Source organism: Apis mellifera, linkage group LG1 (assembly GCF_003254395.2).
Source record: "Apis mellifera strain DH4 linkage group LG1, Amel_HAv3.1, whole genome shotgun sequence".
Lineage (NCBI taxonomy): Eukaryota > Metazoa > Arthropoda > Insecta > Hymenoptera > Apidae > Apis > Apis mellifera.
In genome coordinates, this window is record NC_037638.1 from 15,962,940 (window position 1) to 15,984,985 (window position 22,046).

Sequence of the window (22,046 nt, forward strand, 5' to 3'; positions counted from 1 at the left end):
AGACGTTGAATCAATAAAAATTTATACATTGCGTACAAAAATCTCGATAACTTTTTTTCAAAACAGATACAAATTTTATCATAAATCCGAATTTTCGATATTTCAAAAGAGATCTTCCTTCGTGAGAACATCAGCCGTCGAGGAGAAAAATTACAACGTTCGAAAATAAGAATGGAGTAATCGATTCGCGTATAGTATATATTCACCCGCGGGTCCGCCAATGGCGGTCTTAACGCCGGTGAAGGCGCGAAGGGAGAAAACCATCTGTCAAGTTAGTCGTCGCTTTCCCCGCCTGCGGCACCCGAATCGTTTCCGGGCCCGGGCCCCGACAACCTCGTCGCCCCCTTTTCTTCTTCTTCTTCTTCTTCTTCTTCTTCGTTTTTTCCCCTCCCCCTCCTTTTCGTTCCATGTTGCACCGGCTTTGGCCGGTTGCCGAACAAGAGCCGATACGAGTCGGTTGTTGCGCAACTCGCAACGAAAACTCGCAGCATCTTACCCTCTTACGCGTTCGTGGGGGCAAGTTTATGGAAGAGCAAAGTTGATTTTTATTGAGAATCGTATAACGTCCAATCAATTTTACGAGAAAATTAATTTTTGGGATAAAGTTGCAAAAGAATATTTACGTAAATACGTTACATCTGTTTCTTAAAGGTTTAAAGAATTGTTATGAGAAATTTTGGAAATTTGTAAGCTTTACTGATTAAGTAAGATTTTTATCTATTCTTTATAATGTATCTTTACCAAGTTTGCCTTCCTCGAAACGAACTGGTGAACCACGAAAAGGAGCCACGTTACGTGAGGAACAGTTACGTAATAGTTAATACGGTTTTATTCGGCAATACGAGCGCGTAACCGACCCGATTATATGATAATTGCACGTTGCCCTTCGATAGGTATCGTGAAAATAATATCTTGACGAATTGTGATGACGTTTCGATCTCTATCATCAACCGCACGAAATCGATCGTGTATTCGATTGATTTTATTCGGACGTCTGGTCCATAAAAATAAAAGAAATAAAGAGAAAGAAACTCTGAAAAAACCAGCGAAAGAATCACGAGGATGGAGAGGAGATTGGAGAGAAAGCTTTCTAGGTATCTTCAACCCATCCTCGTCCATCCCGAAACCACCCTTAAATGGAACGAGCCGCGCGCTTTATAAACCGCCTTCATCGCGGCGGAAATTTGCGTTTCAGCGGGGCTTGAAAGCGTATAAAACAGGGGAGGGACGTGGACGTGGAGGGAAGGGTCGGCAACAGTCGAATTCTGTGACTCTGGTGCAGGTCGGTCGCGTGCATATATCGAGTGGGCGACGTTTTAGAATCGGCGACGATCCTCTCCCCGGCGAGGAGACGGGAAGCGGCGACAGAGCAAGATAGGGACGGGTGAAAGAGGAGTGGACGAGAGAGAGGGATGGGCAGAGGGTGGGAGGAAAAGGGAGAGAAAGAGAGAGACCCAGATTTCATTTTCGTTGATGAGCTTGGCACCGGTCCAACTCGGACTAAATATATACTCCCTTTCTCTTCCTCTCTTTCCATCTCTTGCTCCACCCCTCCCCGCTCCTGCTGCACCTTTTCTTTCTCATTTTTGCACGGGCTATCGCCTGTATGCGACCAGGAAACTGTGGATCGCGTGCTAAATTATAATTTAATATTCATACAATTTCGCGTCAAATTTACAAGATCGTTATTACGCGTTATTATATCCATTCGATGAATCAAAAAAAATTCTGAAGGAAAGAATCGTTAAAATTCTGCAGAGATGGAGACAGGAGGGTAAAGAGATGATGCTGAAACCAAAGATCGGGGATACCATAAATCGAAGGAGAAAGGAAGGATGAGGAAAACTTTGCAAAAAAAAAAAAAAGAAAAAAAGAAAGAAAAAGAAAAGAAAGAAATATGACGTATACGAGGGAAAGTCGAAAAGATGGGAGGCTGTTTCTCGTGAGAAGCAAGAATTGACCAGGCCTCGAAGAGAGCCTCGAGGAGCCAAGGCCTGGGATCGAACCCGCGTTCGTCGCAACTTAATTTACGACCGTGGTCGCTGTAAATTTCACCTCGCGCCTCGTAACAGTGCCGAAACAGCGCAATGAACCCGCCTGTTCACGAGAAAGCTGCCTACGACAATGTCTCGATTCATTTCGCAGGAACAGGTACCGTAGCTTACGAATGGCAATGAATTTCAGAGCGATGAGAAGACTTTCGTTTATGATCCCTTTTCTGAACAAATGAAAAGTCTCTCGTGAATTTAATTGAACGAACGAACAAATCGAATTTCGATAAACAATAATTAATAATAACTGCACGCGTGATGAATAAAACGATGATAATAAAATTTTACTCGACTATTATTTGAAATATTTCGTGAAATATATATATACACACATTATGATAATAAACGAAAAATAATAACGCGTTGGTAAAAATTTCTTTTCCAAAAAAATCGCGATGAAGTCACCGGATTAATACATAATACTTTCACGAGTAAGCCGATCACGAGATCCTGTTTCTACCGTGCAAACAATCCGAATCTCTTCGAGCACACGTATCGATTATTGGTTCGTACGAAATACATTTTTATCCATCTCCTCCTCTCGTGCGTCTTTCCTCTTTAAAGAGAGTAGCAGGTAAAAATTTCTCTCGAAAAATCGATACGCGAAACCATTCCACGAACTCCACGTTGTTCAATGTTATTCGAATTCTTCTTCACTTCGAGAAAATAGCTCGAAGACGCAGCTGTTTCAAAAAAAAATTGGATTTGTCTCTCGTACGCGTATCGATTGCCGTCCCTCGAAGCTTGCAAGCTTCCTTTGTAATAAAATTTTCGACGAGAGGACGCTCCACGAGAATCGTGGAACGACAGGGACCGATTGCACGATCTTTCGCCGAGCAATTCGAACGAGGAGAGCTGCTCGTTTTCGGGTGACGACAGGAATTTCAATGGGCATAGTCATATATCGGCGGGTGACGCGGCTAACGGTACATCCCTGCACGCTTTCAATGGTCTACCAACCTACCTACCTACCTACCTACGTACCTATATATCGCTCATTCTCATAGCGCCTAGGCCCGCATCGATCGCGTCCATATGCATAACGCGTACATACATATATATACATACGTATATATACCTATCGATCGCTTCGTTTCGTCGCTCTGTCTCGTTCCGACACGTGTCCCTTCGCGTCTATCCGTCCTTTTCCGCGCTCCGCCGGTTGCACACCGCCAGGCGTGCTCTCTCTCTCTCTCTCACGAGAAAAGACGGAAAGTGCACTCTCCTCTTCTCTCCTCCCCCAACGGTCCAAGCCTTTGGCAACGCGAGACTTCTTCGCTCCTCTCGATCATACTTTCGCCTCTCCTCTCTTTCCCTTTCTATTAATTTTTCGTCATTTTTTTCCCCCTCTCCTTCTTTCCTCTCTCTCCGAAAGATTTTCTTTTCCTTTCTTCCCTCCCAAAGCGATACTTCTTTGACTACACTCTTGGCTGATTAACGTGTAACGAGCGAGGAATTACGAGACGAAGAAAAGAGAGAGAGAGAGAAAGAGAGAGCCTCTTCCGTTTGCCGAAGTTGGGAGATCCAAAAGCTTCGGAAGCTATTATAATTGTTCTCAGGGATTTTTCTTTCTTTTTCTTCTTTTTCTTTCGACTCGATCGTGTCGCGGCTTCGGCTATGTTTTAGTTGATTGAAAGGGGGGCGTTGCTCTTTGTGTCGTTTCCTTCCACCCATTTTTCCATGACAGTTTGCTGCTCCTTTTCGCCTATGCTCTTTTATATTCGCATCCATCATCTGTTGTACACAGATTGCGAAACCTGCAAAGCTTTAAACCTACACCTTTTCCAATAAAATAATTTATTACGAAATTTCTCAAATCCTTCTAAGTCTTTAATTATTTCTTTTTTTTTTTTCTTTCACAATTCTCATCTCCTCTCTATTCCCCAGAAACGGACCTCCTCCTCGAAGTGATAATTTCTGATCTTCCATTTGCTTAATTGATCCCTGACGACGAGTGCACGTATCCATTAGCCGACTGATTGGTTTTCTGTGGACAGTGGAAGGAACGTTGGAGCCGCGGGTCATTGACAGTGACCGCGTGTGAATAACTGTAATCCGTCGTTTCACCGCGCAGACCGGGTAGAACCGGTAAACAGGCACACGCGTCAGGGTCTCCGACCAAATTCGTTCGTTTCCACGATAGCTCTAGGCCGGCTATCTCTATGTAGGAGCGACAGAGAGAAAGAATTAAGCAATCTCTTCACGCGCGTACAAACACGTACACGCAGCACGCATACACGGGGGCAGGAAGCGTGGAACTTTCTAACCGATTTATATAAGTCGAATCGACTTGTTATCACCGCTGATAATCACACCACTTCACGACACAACCGATCAACCGTGGATTTTTCTTTAGTTATTCAATCTATCTATTAGATAGCGCCGTGCTACGATTCTCTCTCCTCGCGTATTCATATCGTCTCATAAATTTCGGATTATCTGCCGACGAATCGATAACAAACGAACCTTTCAATTTTGTCTCGAAAGCAACCATAACCTTTGCATTTCGATAATTCGAATAATTATCCTGCTATGTGTACTTTCTTAAGTATTTTTATACACGTGTGTACGAATTATCCACCGTTGAAAGAATATATTATCGAAATATTGACGAAATTTTGCAAGCAATCTTTAAATAGGTTATTATTTCAATCAATTATTAAATTATCCCGAAATTCTCGAAAAACAGTATCGAAAAGGAAAAGAACGAAATCCCGCTATTCCATTGCATACATACACAGAGCGTGTATTACAGACACGTTTCCTCCTTTCGAACGATACACACAACGATCAGAACATGTAGAGAGAGGAGAGGTTCGAGGGCACAATAAACGCATCCCCTCCCCCGTTTTCCGTGTGGCGGAAAACCTTTCGTTGTTATTGAAAAAAAAAAAAAAAATCGTACGAAAAACGATACGTCGAATGACTCGACGATTCGAGGGTATCTTCCTTCCTTTTTCCCCGCCCTCGAATTTTTTTTCTCATTCATTCATCTCGATCGTAACCTTACCGGTTCGTCTCGATAGTCTCTTTCGCTTTAGCAATAATAGGAATCCCTCCTTCACGATCCAGATCGAATACAGATCGAGCCGTCTTCCCACGAGCCCTGCACCGCCCGAAATTTCATATATAATGCGACAATGAGATCGAAAGAAGGATGGGGGAGGACCTAACGGTACGATATCGAGTGTCGATCCTGTTCAAGGTGATCGAACAAACTGTTATTCGATTCTAATTTTATAGCGTGAGATTGTGCGTACAGAATTGGTAGAAAGGTAGCGGTATTTGGAATATTAGATTAGGACGAATAAAAAAAAATTATTGCGTATACAGATTTGAGAACAAATTATGAGAATGTGGAAGGGAAATATTTTGATTATTATTAAGAAACATGAAGAATTCGATTTGAGAGAAATGAAACTAAAGCAAAAGAATTTTATCTTTGGATATTGATAATTTAATTTGTGGATTGTAATATTGTATTTTAAAATTGAAATTTTCTTTTTAAAAAATTGTGAAGCTAAAAAAAAAAATAAATATTTAGTAAAATTTAGTTATTCCTTGAAATACGATGTAATGAAATACGAAAATAAGAAATTATAATATTAGATAAATATTGTTTTTCACTTCTCGGTCAAAATTTATTCTCCATTACGACATAATCAACTAGTTGTTCGTCAAAAATCTTCATTAAATACAGCTTACAGTTAATTATTTTGTTTGTTAAGTTGGTTAATCGATGTCTCCTTATCATTTACTAATCTGAATAACATAGGTCTAAGAATGTTCTATATTCAAATTATTTTGAATTATCGTCATTTTCAGTATTCTGAATTAGCATTGAAACAAAAAATTTCGTGTTACATTTTATATTCTTGGAATAATTTTAAAATTCATACGATACCGTGAAAATTAAGATGCAAATGAGTAGATTAAATGATTTACTTTAACGTTTTCGAGTTTAAATATTTTAAGTATGATTTCAACTGGATGAATATTTGCTGAAAAATTTTTGACACTTCCTCTACAAATTAAAATATTAAAATTACAATTTTTGCATTAAATCTCATTAATTAACATGTCATTCGTTCTTACTCTTTGCGATATTATGAATTAGATAACGTTACTAGGTTTCTAAATATTTCAAATGTGTCTCGTTTGCTTTAATTCTCTCTAAAGTTAACAATAATTAACAATAAAATTTACAGTTATTTATCTGTTTATCCATTTACAATTATAGCGCATTAACGAATACTCGTAAGAGAATAATTGTGGAATAATTGAAGAAAAGAAAATTAACACAAAAATTTTAAATCTATATAGAAGAAAACACATTTAAATGTTTGAATAGATTTGAACGAAAGATCTTTATGAAACGAAAATCCATAATTTTTTTATTAAATCCTTTTATTAAATCTACACTCTGTAAATTGAATTGTTGTCAGAGATATTTTGTGTTAGTATTTTTTCGTCGTTTCTTTATTTTTTTTTATTTTTTGATTTATCTATAATGTTTTATTCCTGCACACTTTTTATCTTAATTATTTTCAATAATTATTTTTACATAACTTTTACACGTTATTTCACTATTTCTTTAATGGCTTATAATTTACTTACATTTAAGAATATTACAATCTAACACCAAGTATTTACTTACACTTAAATGTATCTTCTTTATTTTCTTTGAGAAATTTTATCCAAAAAAAATCTACTTGCCTATCCAATAAAATTATCATCACGCAGGAAAACAGACGAATAAAGGAAATCGGAATATGCGTAAATAAATTAATGGAAGCGCGTTTTCTTAACCACGGCAAGAAATAAAGAAGTAAAATATGCTTTTAAAACGTCGAGTCTAGGTGGGACAGAGAGTGTAGGAAGGGTTAAAAAGGAAGGGAGTCAAGGAGTAAAACGTAAAACGCGAAGTATAAGAGGCAGGGGTAAAAAGAGACTTAAAAGAACTTAAAAAAAAGTTGGTAAGAAATAAAGTGCAAGTGGAGAATATATAGACATCAGAAGTTTCGTTTCGATTCGTGTATATATATACAAAACTTACTTTTAAATTGGATCGCTCTTTTACAAAATTTCAACGTGTAAAATACATATTACAATTTTACAAGACATCCAATATTTACTTCCTTCCTCTCTTTACATTCTACGATTCTTCTTAATTTACTCGATTTAATTGAATAACTTTGGTTTCCCTCGAATCTTCCTATGATTCACAGCAACAGTTTAAGCAACAGTCGCTTATGAAGTTGCTAGAAACGTAACGTACGAATTTCGTCGCCATCTTCATCTCAGGAGAAGTTCGTTTCAAGTCGTTCGACCGATCCATCGAGGCGATAATGACCGTGAAGGACAACGAAGAAATGCAATATCTAGAAACTGAACGTTGTCACGGCTCTACTTTCTATTATTGCAAAGTTCCAACCACGGGATCGTGCAACATCTCGACGCCTTTGCGCGCCGCTTTTCTGCTACAGATGTCACATGATACCTCGGCACTCCTCCCTTCCCCTCCCCTTCCCGGGTCCGAAATAACGTTGAATTTATAGCTGTACTGTCCATCACGTGTACAGTGTGTTTTGGAGAGATACAGTGTTGTTTATTGCAACTGGATGTATTTATATTTTTGGATAAAAACATTTTTATAGGGAGATGAGGCTGCGGCCGGAAATTCGAGAACGGTTACATTTAACGTACATACGTTGTATTGTTATCGATTTTGCTCTTTTTCGAACTGTGTATCGTTTCAAAAAACTCACGGTGAGTGGGATGGAGAGAGGGAGGGGGGAGATAAATAATTGATGATTCCCTTTGGGAAATTCGATGGAATATTTTTAAAATAAAATAAAATAAAACGCAATAGTCTAGATTGGATTTTGTTTTTCGAAAAAGATGAAATATGGAATGGAATTTTATCGTATTTTATCCATTATAATTGTTTAAAAAAAAAAGAACCGGTTTTATCGTTTAAATTAACACACAAAATAGAACCACTTACATTATCTGTAAAGATACTAATTTATTCCGAGAAAATGAACGACTCTACGTGTCCATTCCGTTGTAAAATCGACGGAAAAGCTGAGAAAGAGCGGTTAAACCAAACCAACTCGCGGTCTTTTCGCTACATCTGCTTCGCCCTTATCGATATTTAACGCATTTACCAATACTCGACACACGCAACGGGACAAGACGCAACGAATCCATCCAAAAGAGAAGCTTCGAGAGGATTCGAGGAGGGAAGAAAGAAAAACCGCTAGAAGGAAAAAAGAAAAAGGGAAACGCGCACACACACACAGAGAACGAGCTCCAACGAAGATCCTGTTTTTCCCCCCGCTTCCTTTTATCCCGGCCGTTTCAGTATTCACGAAGGCACCTTGCGAATCTTTCATCCGCCTGAACGGACTGCACGAAGGAACAGGTACCGTTCCGCGTTATGTTCGACGGGCGCAAAAGAAACGGCCGACTCGCCGCTTCTTTTGCATTCTCGTCGGCCCGGTTCCGCGTTCGCGAGTTAATTCAGATCGTGGGGCCGAACAACGGCCGGCCCTCTTTGTATTCGGCGCAGCCTCTGCACTCCTGATTAGCGTTAACGGTGCTGGCCGCACGGGATCGGTGTATACACCTCGCCTTGCGTACGATTTCAGAGGTGTATACGCAACGCCTACACCTCGGCCGTCATCCCTCGCCGATCGATCCTTGAAGATCGATCGACGGGGTGCGTGCGCCGCCCTCCGTGGAAAACGATTCGCCAAATTCCTGGAGAATTTAAATTGGGACAGTGATTGGATTCCAAGCACTGGAATCCTCTCGATTGAGGGATGGAAGGGGTGGAAGTTGTTGCTTGTTTCTTTGTACTTTGGGATTCATCGAGGGTGCTAAGTGAATGAAAAGTTTGTGGAAAAATTTGATGGTGTTTAATTTTGCATCTTAGTGGCAGGTTTGATATTTTAGATGGATAATTTAAATCATTAATAATTAGAATCATTTGTAGTTGTTGCTTGAAATTTGTTTTATGGAGAAACAATGGATTTCGATCATTTTTTCCTTGATTAAACTTGTTCGTATGGAATGAAATTAGAGGGATGTTTGGTCGAGGAATGTGAATGCGTGGACTTAGGCTAACGTGCGAGAAAACGTTATAATTGTGTCGGCGATGATGTAGAGGGAGGGAGAAAGGGTGAAACGCTGTCTACCCTTCTATGGTTGCATTTACAGCGAGCCGTAGGACATTTGCATTTGCGGCTGGAAGCCTTGGGCTCTTCCACTTTCTACCATCATTTTTCAGCTGTCTTTCTTCCGCGTTAAAGAGTCAATGTCTCCGCAAAAAGAAAAAGAGGAGAGGGAAGAGAGAAAGAAGCGTTTATATCTCGTCCGAAGTTAACTTCATGGTAAATTATAATTCTGGAAAAGTATGACCGAGGTATGTCCTCGTTGCACGCTACGCCAAGCAATTTTATTCGTTCCCTCTTTTCCCTCCCCCGCGCCTCCCTTCCCCTTCCCGTCTGCCATTTTCTAGAGGGGCGAACTTGTATAATATTCAAGCTGGAACTTTTTCTATTTACATCGTACATTCGTCCATCGTAATTGAGGCTGCCTTTTCGTCCCGATCGAAGTTTCTGAAGAGGAACTTCTTGCATCTCTCAGCCGAGTAATTTGCGAATCGAGAAGAAATTTCATTCTCTCTCATCGGCCCTCGATACCTCGACGGAAACTTTGTGAAAATTCAATTTTTCCCGCCAAGATCGCGCGCAATTCTTCTATTTAAGAAGAAACACGATAAAGATCCCTTTAAAATCTCTTTTTTATTGGACGAGAGTTTAACGCGCCCCCCCCCCCTCCTTGGAGCGTGATACCAATCGATCTTATTTAAAGTTTTATCGGTTTCAATGCGAAACAACAAATAATGGTAACGAAGAAGCGAGGGTGAGTGACCTATCCTAACGTGACCCTGTTTCGCTTTCCTTTTCTCTCAATGCATCGTACCACGAGGCTCTGGCCGAGCCTCTTCATGATTTCCTGCTTCTTTCCTCCCCTTTTTCAACGGGTTTCTCCTTTCACGCGCGAGCTTCCCTTCCTTTAACTTCATTCGTTTCCCGCGAATGAGGCGGATTTTGTTTCGTTTTCTTTTTTCTCTCTCTTTTCGTTTTTCCCTTTCCTTTCGTTACGCTCGAAATTTCGCTAATCCCTCCACTCCACGTTGAAAAATTCAGTCTTCCTCTTCTTTTATTAATATCAATGTTTCAATTTCATGCCTGCTTTAGGGGATGAGGGGGGGGGGATCCTCCCCTCCGTGATGGAAAATGGCGCGTTTCCTTTTACGATGAATCGTTGATTTCGTCCGACGAGTTTAAGTTTAAGCGAATGAATTTTAATGTAAACCGGAGGGAAAGTTTTTATTTTGACGCTTTTTAGGTGAGATTTAACGACATCGCGGTAAATCGAGGATACTTTTCAAAAAAAAAATCGAAACCCGTTAAACGAGAAGATAGGATATTACGCGTAATAATAAAATTCATTGTTAAATTTGAAGAGAATTTTTATAAAAAAGAAATTTTAATTGTTTCCAATTTTTCATCGATAATGTAAAGTATAAAATACCTCGTCATTCGTGAATAACGTCCCACGTTAAACTACTTATACATATCTCAAGTTCCTTTTTTTATTTTTCCGTTCTTCGACACGCGCATCCCCCTGTACAAGTTTCCATACTCGTATATTTCTTTTCGATTTGATCTGATATCGCTTCACTTGTTTCCCTTTAAACATGCATCCTATCTCTAAAGCTTCTTCCATGCTCGAGGATATATATATATACACAGGAAGAATTTTTTACAGGATAAGCTGCAAAATTCCTTAACCGATAATCCCTCCCTTTTCCTTTTATTAACGGCAGTGAAGAAGATAAAGAAGTTGTTTTTATCTCTTCCTCGTGTCCTCGTACTTCTCCCGCTACATTCCTCGCGCACAAGACTTCGCGATGTTCAAGGGTTATAAATTAAACGCTCGTCGCGAGAGCAAATTAATTTCCCTTCCGGAAATCCTCAGAAGCGAGACAAGTTCCGGATCTCGAGCGTCGACAGCTTCTTACCTCGTGTCATCATCGTGATGACGAAAACGTAATGAGAGGCAAACGTTGAAGAGAAGGGAAAAAAAAGAAAAGAAAAGGGAAAGGAGGAGAAGAAGAAGAAGAAGAAAAAAAAGAAAATAAGAGAAGAAGACTAACCTCAACCTGCTTCTCTTCCCCCTTTGAGAATCCTCCCTTTCTTTTGTGACCGCACAGTACTTTATATTTACGGGCACGGCGAAAAGCATCTCGTTTCTTCGTACACTTTGTCGATGCTTCCCTCGTTCACCCCCTCCTTCTTCTTTTTTTTTTTTTTTAAGCTCTTTTGAACTCCTAAGTATCCACACTTCCATTGTACCTCCATCCCTCTTCCACTTCCTCCGTTTTCACTTTCTCTTCTTCCTTCCGTCGCCGAAAAAAACAAAGAAAAAAAGAAGAGGAATTCTTAAAAACCTCTCGCCTCTCTCGTCGAAAATCCATTCGAAACGCGCAAACCTCATCCTCAACCCCTCTCCCTTCCTCCGTCACAAACGAATTTTCACAAAGAACACACCCTCTCTCTATCTATCTTCTTTTCTCTCTCACTGCCGACTCGAAAACTCGAGCGATCACATGGAGGAAAAAGGAGGCCAGGGGGACGACCTACGCCAACCCTTTCCTGTTTACAACAATCACTCGCGTCGCGGGGTGCTGTGTTCGCGACCGGTCGAAAACCATCCCGCGTCTTCTCACTGTACATATATATGTATATACATATTTTTTTTTCCATCGTTTCGTTCATCCCTCTCGGCCTTTTCTTTAAGGACAGATAGCCACATACATACACACAAACACACACACACACAGTGTTCTCCTCGTCCATTTGTCCCTCCGGCACTCTGCTTGATCTTTTCTCTCTCTCTCTCTCTCCTCCTCTTTCTCTTCTCTCTCACCCTCCCCGTCCCTTTCGATTCTCCCTCCTCCCTCCGCGGAGAGTCTCCCTATCACGTCCCATCACCCCACTCCGTACCCCCTCCCTCGCTCCATCTCTCTCCCTCTTTCTCTCTCGAGCCCTCCTCGCTGCTCTGCGCTCCACACGCTTTCCCTCTTTTTCTCTCTCGCTCCCTTCGGCGGTACGGAGGGAGAGACACGGTAGGACCGAGCGAGAGGGCGATAGCGACACGGTGGGGCTGGCTCTCTCCGGTCTTGCGCGGCGCGCACCAGTCAACCCGGAGCCACGGTAGCGCAAGTACTGTGTGTTCGTCACGTTCAAGGGACAGTTACATCAGAAACGGCACGGCTCTCTTTTTACCGGTCTTTAAATAACGTTCGTGTGCAAAGTGTGAGGTTTCCTCTCTCGCGACCGATGTAACGACACGCGGCCAGATCGTATCCAACGTTTGGAGAACGTGTTACGAAGGCTTATATATATATACATACATATATATATATATACATATAACACGATCGAATCGAGTGCTTTAAATTATCGTGCCTATACGCGTGTATAATTATATATTAGAGTTATCTAAGGAAAGAAGATTCTATGTACACACGAATGTATATATATATATATATATGTACGTGTAAGATATAATTAAAGGGTAAGGGGGAAGGAAAAAGTATAAATCGCGAGTGGTGAGTGAGACGAGACAGGGGGTTGGAAATCGGCCGTGGATCGTGGAGAACCGATGGCACGCGAGACAACGGAGTCATCCCCTTTGTCGGCTCGGCTCGATCGCTCAGGACTCAGGGATCCTCGTGCGTGGAAAGTCGGAGGGATGGGGTCGTGACTGTCCCCGAGTGTCAGTCGACGCCCCAACACGACCGTCGACGCTCGGTCGCGGAGGAAGAAGGAAGGGATCCTATTTGGAATCCGTAGGGGACGGTTTTAGCCGGATAGTGCGGATCTGTGAGTCGTAGAGAGAGTCGCGCGGCGCAAGAGGAGGAGGGGAAGGAAGAGAAGGAGAAGGAAAAAAAAGAAGTATCGACGTTTCCACGACGCTGGAGAGAGAGAGAGAGAGAGAGAGTGTGTTGTCTCACCCCCTCGCGTGGCGGATCCTTCGGAAGCGTGGTCTACGAGAACGAACGAACGAGCGTGTGGTGTGCATCGAGCGGTAATCCCCGTGGCCCGGTCTCCACCAGTGAAAGTGAACGATGCGTCGAGACCACCGGCCTCGACACACACGCCGCTATTGTGACAGGGTTGAATTTCTGTGATAAGAGGAAAAAGAAAAAGGAGAAAAAAAGAAAGGATCGATTTCGTCAGGTGGTGGTGAATTTGGAATCAAACGGGATATATGTATATATGTATGTGTGTATGTATGTATATATATATATATATCCGTGCACCGGTTGGCATCTCTGGAAGGAAGCTTGTGCGTAGAGTGGTGGGTTTTCGCCGTGTTATTTCTTCTTATTATTTCACAATTTTTCCCTCGCCTCGTCGTTTCGCTCGATTCTTGATAATAATTAAACCCACGATAGGATCACCTGTCTGTGCGATTCTCCTCCCAAGTATATATATATATGGTAAGAATATAGGGTAAGAATATAGGAGGAGGTTCGCGTTTCGTTTGGAAATTTTTCGTGGTATGTGGGACACGACGATCGAGATGCAAGTGACGTTTTTCGATCGATATTTTTAGCATCGATTACATTCAACGATGGGAGAGAGAGGGTCTCGATAGTCGTGATCTCAACTATATAGTTACCACTTTGTTTACCGTGCCATTTGTCACTTTACTGGCAAGATTGTTGGGTCCGGGAGGAGGCCACTTCTGGTCCTCCGATCGAAATTCGAAACCCTTCCCTTCCCAACTTCCATCCCCTCTCCTCCCTCTTCCGACGCCTTCTCTCTCAACAGTTTATTTATTTCCCTTCCACGCGGTCCCGTGAATGTTCCCTCCCCCCGTTCCTCTCGATCGCGATTCGCCTTCCGACTCGTTTCGCTCTTTCTCGCGCCCGGCCGCTGTCTTTCCCCTACCCCCGTCCCGCCCACACTCCCATTTACCTCCCGGTTATGGATATTATTAAGTAATACCTACGTTGCGCGCGCGGCGGCGGCACGCTTCGACGTGTGCGTGCGTGGTTGCGTGCGTGCAGTGTGCTCGCTCGCTCGCTCGCACGCGCGCGTGCGCTCGGCGTCGTGTGCATGCGCGTTGGCAACGCACGCAGGCGAACGGGAAAGCGCGGGTTCTCATCTCGATTTTTGACGCCTCGAGGCAGCCAACGAGTCGCGGCCTTTCCTTTCCGTTCTCCGAGAAAGGGAACAACGCGGCTAAGGTCTCCGGAAGACGAGACGAGAGAAGTTCGAGAGGATTTTTGGATCGATTTTTTTTTTACAGAGATTCGGTGGGAATATTGAATTTGGTGTATGGTAGATCGAAGTTGAAGATCAACGGGAGATGGATCGTTCTTCTTTGGATTATTTGACGTTGGTATCGTATGGTAGGCTTTAAAGGATTTTGCAATATGAGAGGTTAGCGTGCAAGAAGTTATATTCACCGAGCAGAGATCGGAACCTTGTGATCCAAATTTAGGAGAATGTCGGGTAAATGTTTAAAGACGGATAATTGGGTTCAGACGTAGTTTCCTTTTTTAAGCCGCTTCTTATATCGACGCTTTCTATAAAACTTAACGCGAGATTCATTCATATGAAAATGAATTCTGTGATTTGTGGATTAAAGATAACTTTAACTTTTTAACTTTTCTCATTGAAAATCAATCGAGATCAACGGTATAAATGGCACAATTTCGAGGAATTTATTTTCGGGGGATGCATAATTAAAATCAACTTCTTTCTAAAACGTTTTTTAATTACATTATCGGCCGGATCGATCGTTTTCTCATTTTCGATAAATATTTTTGCCCCACTTTCGTTACGCGGGGCTCCGTGTCGTTGACTTTTCAACGAGAAGTCCTCGAATTGGAACCGTCACGTGGATCGCGATTAAAAAGGCATAATTCTCATTAAAGCGCATTAGGTCCATAGGAACAGGCTCGTAATTTCTTATCTTGTAACGATGGACTGGTGATGATGCAAGCGGAAATACCCACGTGCCGCGATGTGAAACGGGAAAAAAATTTATCTAGCAAAGGTAGTACAATCGAAACTGTTGTTAACGTATTCCTTTCGCGATTGCCGATTAGAAATAGCTTTATGGCCGCGACGTTACTTCCGATCGAAACGATACATATATATCTGTCATTACTTTTGCATCTGTATATGAAATGAAACATATACATATATATAGTGATTATAAAAAAAAAAGGAATTCTCTCGTCGTTGTTCGCGCGCAATATAAGTTTTTATCAATTTCTTTCCATGATCCTCTTGCGCCAATAATTTATAATTTATAGTAGACACCTCTCTCAAGATTTTTCTCGAAGCTAGTGATTTTTCTTTTTCGTTTAAAAGTTCATTACAGAAGAAACGAGAGGAATAATTTACTCGAGATTCTTTCTACACTTTGCAACAAAGTTAACGAAAACATTTCTAATCTTATTCCACGATCTGCATTATTGAGGTCTGAAGGGAGTTAACGTGTTTACTATGGGATAAGGTACGTTTAGGCGCATTAAAATTCTACGACTGGAGCGTGTAATCGAAATGTTTCAACCGTACACAGGTAAAAGAAAGAATTCTAAAGAGATTCGAAGTACACGCCTATTTTTTGCCACTTCTTTTTCAAATTGCCTATAATTATCTTTATCAATAAGATTAAACTTTTACACTCGTTCGAAAACAAACATTTCGAAGATCTTCGTGAAATTCATTTCCTTTGATATTCAATCTCGATTTTTCTATCCCACTTTTCCTCTTCTTATAAAGAAATAAATCAATGAAACGCAACGTTTCCGTGAATATAGCAGAATTCGAGGCAAATCTATTTCACTTGCATATATATATATATCCACCCTTCATTCATACGCTCGTTTCCTGCATCCACCCCGGCGAAACGTCGCCCTAACAATTTATAATACTCCCACTCCCCGCCCCATTAATCTCGTCACCTGTCCGCGATACAGATCGGACGTGTCGCCTTGAAAAGTCGTCATCCATCTTACCATCAACGGTCGATCAATTCTGTTCGGGAAACTCGACGAAACTCGCGCGCTCGAGCTCGCGAGGCGCGGAGGGTATCACCTGCTCGTGTTCCTCGTATGCAGCAGAACAACAGCAGAAGCGGCAGCGGCGATGCCGTAATAACGCCGTCACGCTCGTGCCAGAACCAAAGTATACGCTCGGTGTACACGACCTAAATAAGATGCGATGCCCCCCGGGGCGAAAGTAATTCACAGACACACACACGCGTGCACCGGGGATACACACGTATACGCGGTTACACCGGCTATAGTTTACGAACTGCCGCAGGAACGCTTTAGCGTAGATTCGACGCCGCGTTTCTCGCTTTCGATCATCGAGAAACAGGATCGATGGATAGATTGATTTATAGATGGACGATACAATTGGATAAGTTTTAATTTCAGAGAAAATAATTTTGGTGATTACGTTTATCTTTTTTTCTTCAGAGTTTAGATACGTAGTATAGTATATCTGGGAATTAGAAACGATTACATTGATTAGGTTCGTATCATTGATTTATCTTATCGATAACATTTTTTTGAAAATAGGTTTGGAAATGCTTCGATAATGAGATCAGGTAATAATAGGTGCGAAGATTCGTACGAAAGTCTCTACTGCGAAATTATAGGCCTAACAGAAGAGACAGGCATGATAATGGAAGCATAGAAATCGGAGGATCGTTGGAGATTGCGTTATCGTTGATTAGTCTCATGATGTTTCGAAAATTCTCGTTCGAAGGTGGATAAATTTTATTTCGGAATTAAAAGCGTTTCCTCCACGGTGAGAAAGAAACCGTAGAAAATATTCAAGAGGCGAAGCTGCAAAAAGAAAGTGAAAGCGTCGTATCGGCCGATATATAAACCGATCGATATTTCGCGAAAAGGGATAAAGGCTCGACTAAAAAGCTATATCGTCTCGAAAGAATTGGACAATCAGACGGATAATAAAAACTACAAGTAATACACCGTATCTATATCGTAGGACGGAGAGTTATTCGTAAAAATTCGCGCGCATTGAGTCGCGAAAGGGGTTAATGGTTCATTATCACCCCATTTCATCGATAGAGGCGTTGCACACCGTCACGGAACTCGAGCAACAACACTCGGCCGAGGGAATGTATAGCGGGGGGATAGAGCGGTGTACAGATGTGTATCACCGTGTGCTATACACGCTATACACAAGCGCGCATGTTGGGGACGGGACGCGTGGCGGACGAGGAGACCCGCTAGCCGCGTAGAATAGAGCGAGAAAAGGGGGAAGAAGAGCGTGTGCGGAGGAGAGGGAGAGAAGGAACGAGGAGTGCATCGAGTCAGTGGGCTAGTGGGGCCGGCAGAATGTAGCCCGTACTACGGTACACTGTCTCCCTCTTTATCTCTCCCTCATTCCTTCCGTTCTTCCTTCCTTCCTTCTTTCCCACCGTGCCCACTCTCTTTCTCTACTACCTCTATCCTCCTTTGTACCGTGCCTATGCCCCGTCTCTCTCTCTCTCTCTCTCTTCTCTCTACCCGTGCAAATCGTATATAATAGCGGGTTCGCTATTCGCTTGTTGTGTAGGTCGCGTGCAACGGGCTTCTCTCTTTATTTCGAACACTATGTGTATAAACGTGTGTACGTCCAAAATCGTACGTGTATATATATATATATGTATATATACGAATCGTGCACAAGAATGTATATATGTTTTTCCTTTTTTGCCCGATTATACAATGATACCGACTGCGTGCCAGTGTCCACGGGATTAGCGTGTCGGCGTGTTTACCCGTGCACTAAATATAGTAGCGATACGGTTCATTAGTGAACTCCGGTGTGCACCGGTCGTCGTCGTATTTACGTGCATACGCGGTACGCACATAAGGGAGTCGCGATTTTTTTTTTTCCTTTTTTTTTTTTTTTGCGCGCGCTTTCGTCGCAGTTATTGCGTAACGTATACGTGGCTGTATATACACACCGAGCCACACACGTGCACATCCCTGTTCGCGCACGAATCACGGTGACACAGTTCATTACACGGGCTCGCTGTGTCGCTCGCTATGTACACGTATATAGGTGTATATATATATATACTCGCCTCTACCGTGCCAGCGCGACGTAAATGACGAACACCTTGCATGTACCGAGACCTCTCCTCTTTCTCTCTCTGACGTACACACCGTCCATATACAGGTGCACACGAAAAATCGCACGTACAGATAGGGTAAAAATTAATTTATATAATAGAAAACTTCGACATAATTGTAGATAGAAGAGAGAGAGGATCAAAGAATCCTGGATTTATTATACGAATCTCGCCTAACCTATCTTTCATATAATAGAAGCGAAGAGCGTTCATTCATAGAAAAGTGGGTAGTTAAAGGGATACTTATTAGAATCGTAATTTCGATATACGCGTTCCTTCGTCCGTCCTGTATATCGGATGGCACGACTTGTATACACCCTGGTGCACATTTATTCTCGTTACATGCACGGAGGTGTGTGCATAGCCAGTGGAATCGCGAGTGTGGGCACATCACCGCGACGCTTCCTTCCACGGTGGATCCCACCCTGCCCTAGAGAGGCAATGTAAAGCGGCATGAAAGCACGGAATAGGCTTTATGTCGGTGGATGTGCTCTCCCAACCTGCCTATATACATATATATATATATGTATATATATATTCATATACACGTCTCTGCGAATGTGTGGACGAGTATATAGGTGGGTGGGTGGATAGGCAAGGCAAGGCAGGCTCGGCTGGTGGTCGCTCGGTTCGCTCGATAGCAAAGTGCGGTTCCCCTCGACACGAGCTCCTCTCGTACTTGCAACGCGGCAGGATTAAAGGGGAACAGCCCGTGTACGGAAATGCAACGATCGATGCGCACATGTCTGAATTTTCGTGTCAAATCGTGACCGATCGACCACGTTCCGCGGTTATGCGATTTCGTTTCTTTACTTTTCCAGGCAAGTTTTTTTTTCATCGAAATTTTCATGGCAGCTCTTTTCAGATTCTGAATGCTTTATCCGTTTTCGAGTTTCTTTTATTTCTTCTTCCTTAGAAATTCTCGCTTAGGTTGGAACGAAATTTTAAATTTCTCGGTCGATCTCTGAATCGGATGGATCTAGATCGCAATATCGGCGTTGATTTATGCAATAAGTACGAAGGACAAGCGCTGGTAGGTTTTTCCTTTTCTATTTCGTGGCCTGCTCTTAATGGGATGCAACGTGTTAATTAAATTCGCGATTTAACGGGTGTCGGGCGTTGGTGCACGGCACAAGTGCATACACAAGAAGTGCATACGCGGGGATAGATGAACACGTCAACGTGTCGAACACGATACCCTCGCCTCGAAACACGTGCGTGTCGCCTCTGGTTTATCCTATCCTCTTACACCTCTCACTTCTCCTCTCGCGTGACTCTCTTTTTACATCTTACGTGCTACACGTGGCTCGTGTAATTGTTATCTCTCCCTCACGCGATCACTCTCCCGTACAATCCTCCCGTTCCTCCTCCGTTTCTGCCCTCCCGGGATATATTTCGAAACACGGGGGAGGGTGAAGCGATCCGAGAGAAATCGAAGAAAGTTGTTATAGCCACGAATTTTAATCATATGTAACGTAAACTTGAGATTTAAATCAGATTTCGTGGAAAATAGATTTCATAATATAAACTTTCTCTCTCTCTCTCTCTTCCTAAGTAAAAAAATTTTACTCAAAATTCACGTTACCTGTTTATCCTTACTCTATCCTCTCGATATTATATAAATCGAAGGATCGAAGGAGCGAAACGACGACGAAACGAGGGAACGATTTGGGGTTGAAGATGCTGACTGACGAGACTGTTTCCAGATCATCATCGGGACGCCCGTGGCGCCATGTCACGCGAGGTGGCGGCAACGAGAGCGGCAAAGAAAGCAAGGGACACGATCATAACGTGGACGGCGACGAGTCGGCACGGTGTTCTTCGGCTTCGCGGCGATTAAGGCCTGGGCCGGGCTGTCGGTTCAGGGCGGTTCATTGGCCAAGGTGCTCGCTATAACTCTAATTACTGTAGAGAGGTGATACGCGGTAAACCGTGTCACGCAGTGGCGTAGGTCGAGTCGGGGTGGCGTGGAGGAGGCGGAAGAGGAGGTGGAGACGGAAGTGGACGATGACGGTGGACACGGTGTTAACGTAATACCGGTGAAAAGGGAGGAGAGAGAGAGAGAGAGAGAGAGAGAGGGACGCGTTTTTTGTTGCTGTTGTTGTTGCTCGTACGCTTGATGATCGGTTCGCGTTACCGAAAGTGATACATCTCTATATATATTTATCTATAATAATAATAATAATATTAATAATAATAACAATAATAATAATAGTAATAATAACAATAATAATAGTAATAATAATAATAATAATCGTAACAGTGTATATTAAAAAGGAAGAAGAAGAAGAAGAAGAAGGAAGAAGAAGGGGGTTTCAACAGTCAGTGCCGTTTGTAAAGTGCGTATATAAAAGAAATATCGAGCTTAGTAATTAAATCGGTAGGGAAGAGTGTAATTAGCGGGAGAAAGAGAGAGAGAGAGAGTTAATTTTCTTAACGATCGTTCGACATCGATTCGACAATATAATATTTAACGACGACTTATTAGCTCGGCACCACGAGTTAAAAAATTAGTACGGAAATAACAGAGAATAGTATCGATCGATATATATATATATAAAACCGTGTCAAAAGTTCTGAGGTAAAAAGAAAAAAAGGAAAAATATTCTAGCCTAGCAATTATTAGTAAACAACAGTGGTGGTGCATCATACCGCGTATCGTATAAAAATAATAACGAATCAAGGGAGAGTCGGAGGGAGATCGACACACAGGAGGCATTCGATTTCGAGTGATACATGGACCGAGATAATATTCCGTGCGTACACGTGGGGACACCGGTCGAAACATCCGTGGAAATAGCCGTCGAGGGAGGCGTCCTCCGTTCGAGTGGCGTCCGTTCGGAGCGCCGCAGCGGATGTTACGCCGGGCTTGCGAAGGGCGCCGGGTGATCTACGGTAGTAGCAGCCTGGAAGTGACTAAAGGCCATCACCACGGCGTTCAACATGTTCGAGATGTGGAGCGCGGTGAGTTCCAAGTTGGAACACTCCGCGACCTCCTCGGGCTCGCCGTTACCTTTGACCTCGCACGCACCGCAGACGCCCCATACCTCGTCCGGGAGCATAAAAGGTAACGAAAAAGCTCCGTTATGCTTTCTATCTGTGTGTGTCTATCTATAAAATACGTGTGTGTGTATGCGTGTGCGTTTGAATGTAAGTGTGTCGTACGTAGAAACGTTACGTTCCCACGACGACGATTGTATACGCGATCCTCGAAGGAAAAAGAATCACGCCTCGTGTACGTAGGCCTCGCGATGGCCTAACGTGAATTTTCTAATTCCGCTCGTGTCGGAGAACCGTTGCACGGGAATTGCCGAACGGAATTGCCGTGAACCGAGTTTACATAACGTCCTTTTCAAGAATAATACGCTCCGTGCTCCTGCTTGTAGTAGTCCTCAGCTTGTTCCCTGGCTACTGTGTGTACAAGAACAAGCGTGTACGTGGTTTCTTTCCTTTCTTTTTTTTTTCTCTCTTCTTCTTAAATAGAGAGAATTCTAAATAGAGATTAACTCGAGGAATCGGACCAACTGGTTTATTGGCTCGTGGTTACTGTGTGCTTTTGTCCCGAGATAAGCTAATTGCGTTTTCTTTGTCCTCCCCTGCTTTTCTTTTTTGAGGAATTTTTTTCTCGATTTAACCCTATAAATACAAAGTTTTAAATCGTTTGGCTCTTTGATCAGAGTGAGAATATTTCCAACTTCTTTTTTGGTTCCGTTGTCGTTCGAGAATCGTGATAAACTC

At 42.6% G+C, this 22,046-nt stretch overlaps 1 protein-coding gene and 1 long non-coding RNA gene across 5 annotated transcripts in view; one reads left to right on the forward strand and one right to left on the reverse strand.

The window, feature by feature from the left end:
* Positions 1–22,046, reverse strand: part of LOC113218581 — a 90,059-nt gene that overhangs the window by 39,144 nt on the left and 28,869 nt on the right. The window lies entirely within an intron of this gene.
* LOC408586 (probable nuclear hormone receptor HR3) overlaps positions 1–22,046 on the forward strand; it is a 112,733-nt gene that overhangs the window by 33,656 nt on the left and 57,031 nt on the right. The window contains exons 1-2 of one of the 4 annotated variants that reach the window (XM_026445296.1): positions 12,319–13,493; positions 20,015–21,375. The exons of the other annotated variants lie outside the window; for them this stretch is intronic. Of the exons in view, the coding sequence (XP_026301081.1) occupies positions 21,252–21,375 (124 nt within the window). The 5' untranslated portion in view covers positions 12,319–13,493; positions 20,015–21,251. Of the gene's footprint in view, positions 1–12,318; positions 13,494–20,014; positions 21,376–22,046 lie in introns of those variants that run through there. 4 annotated transcript variants of the gene reach the window in all.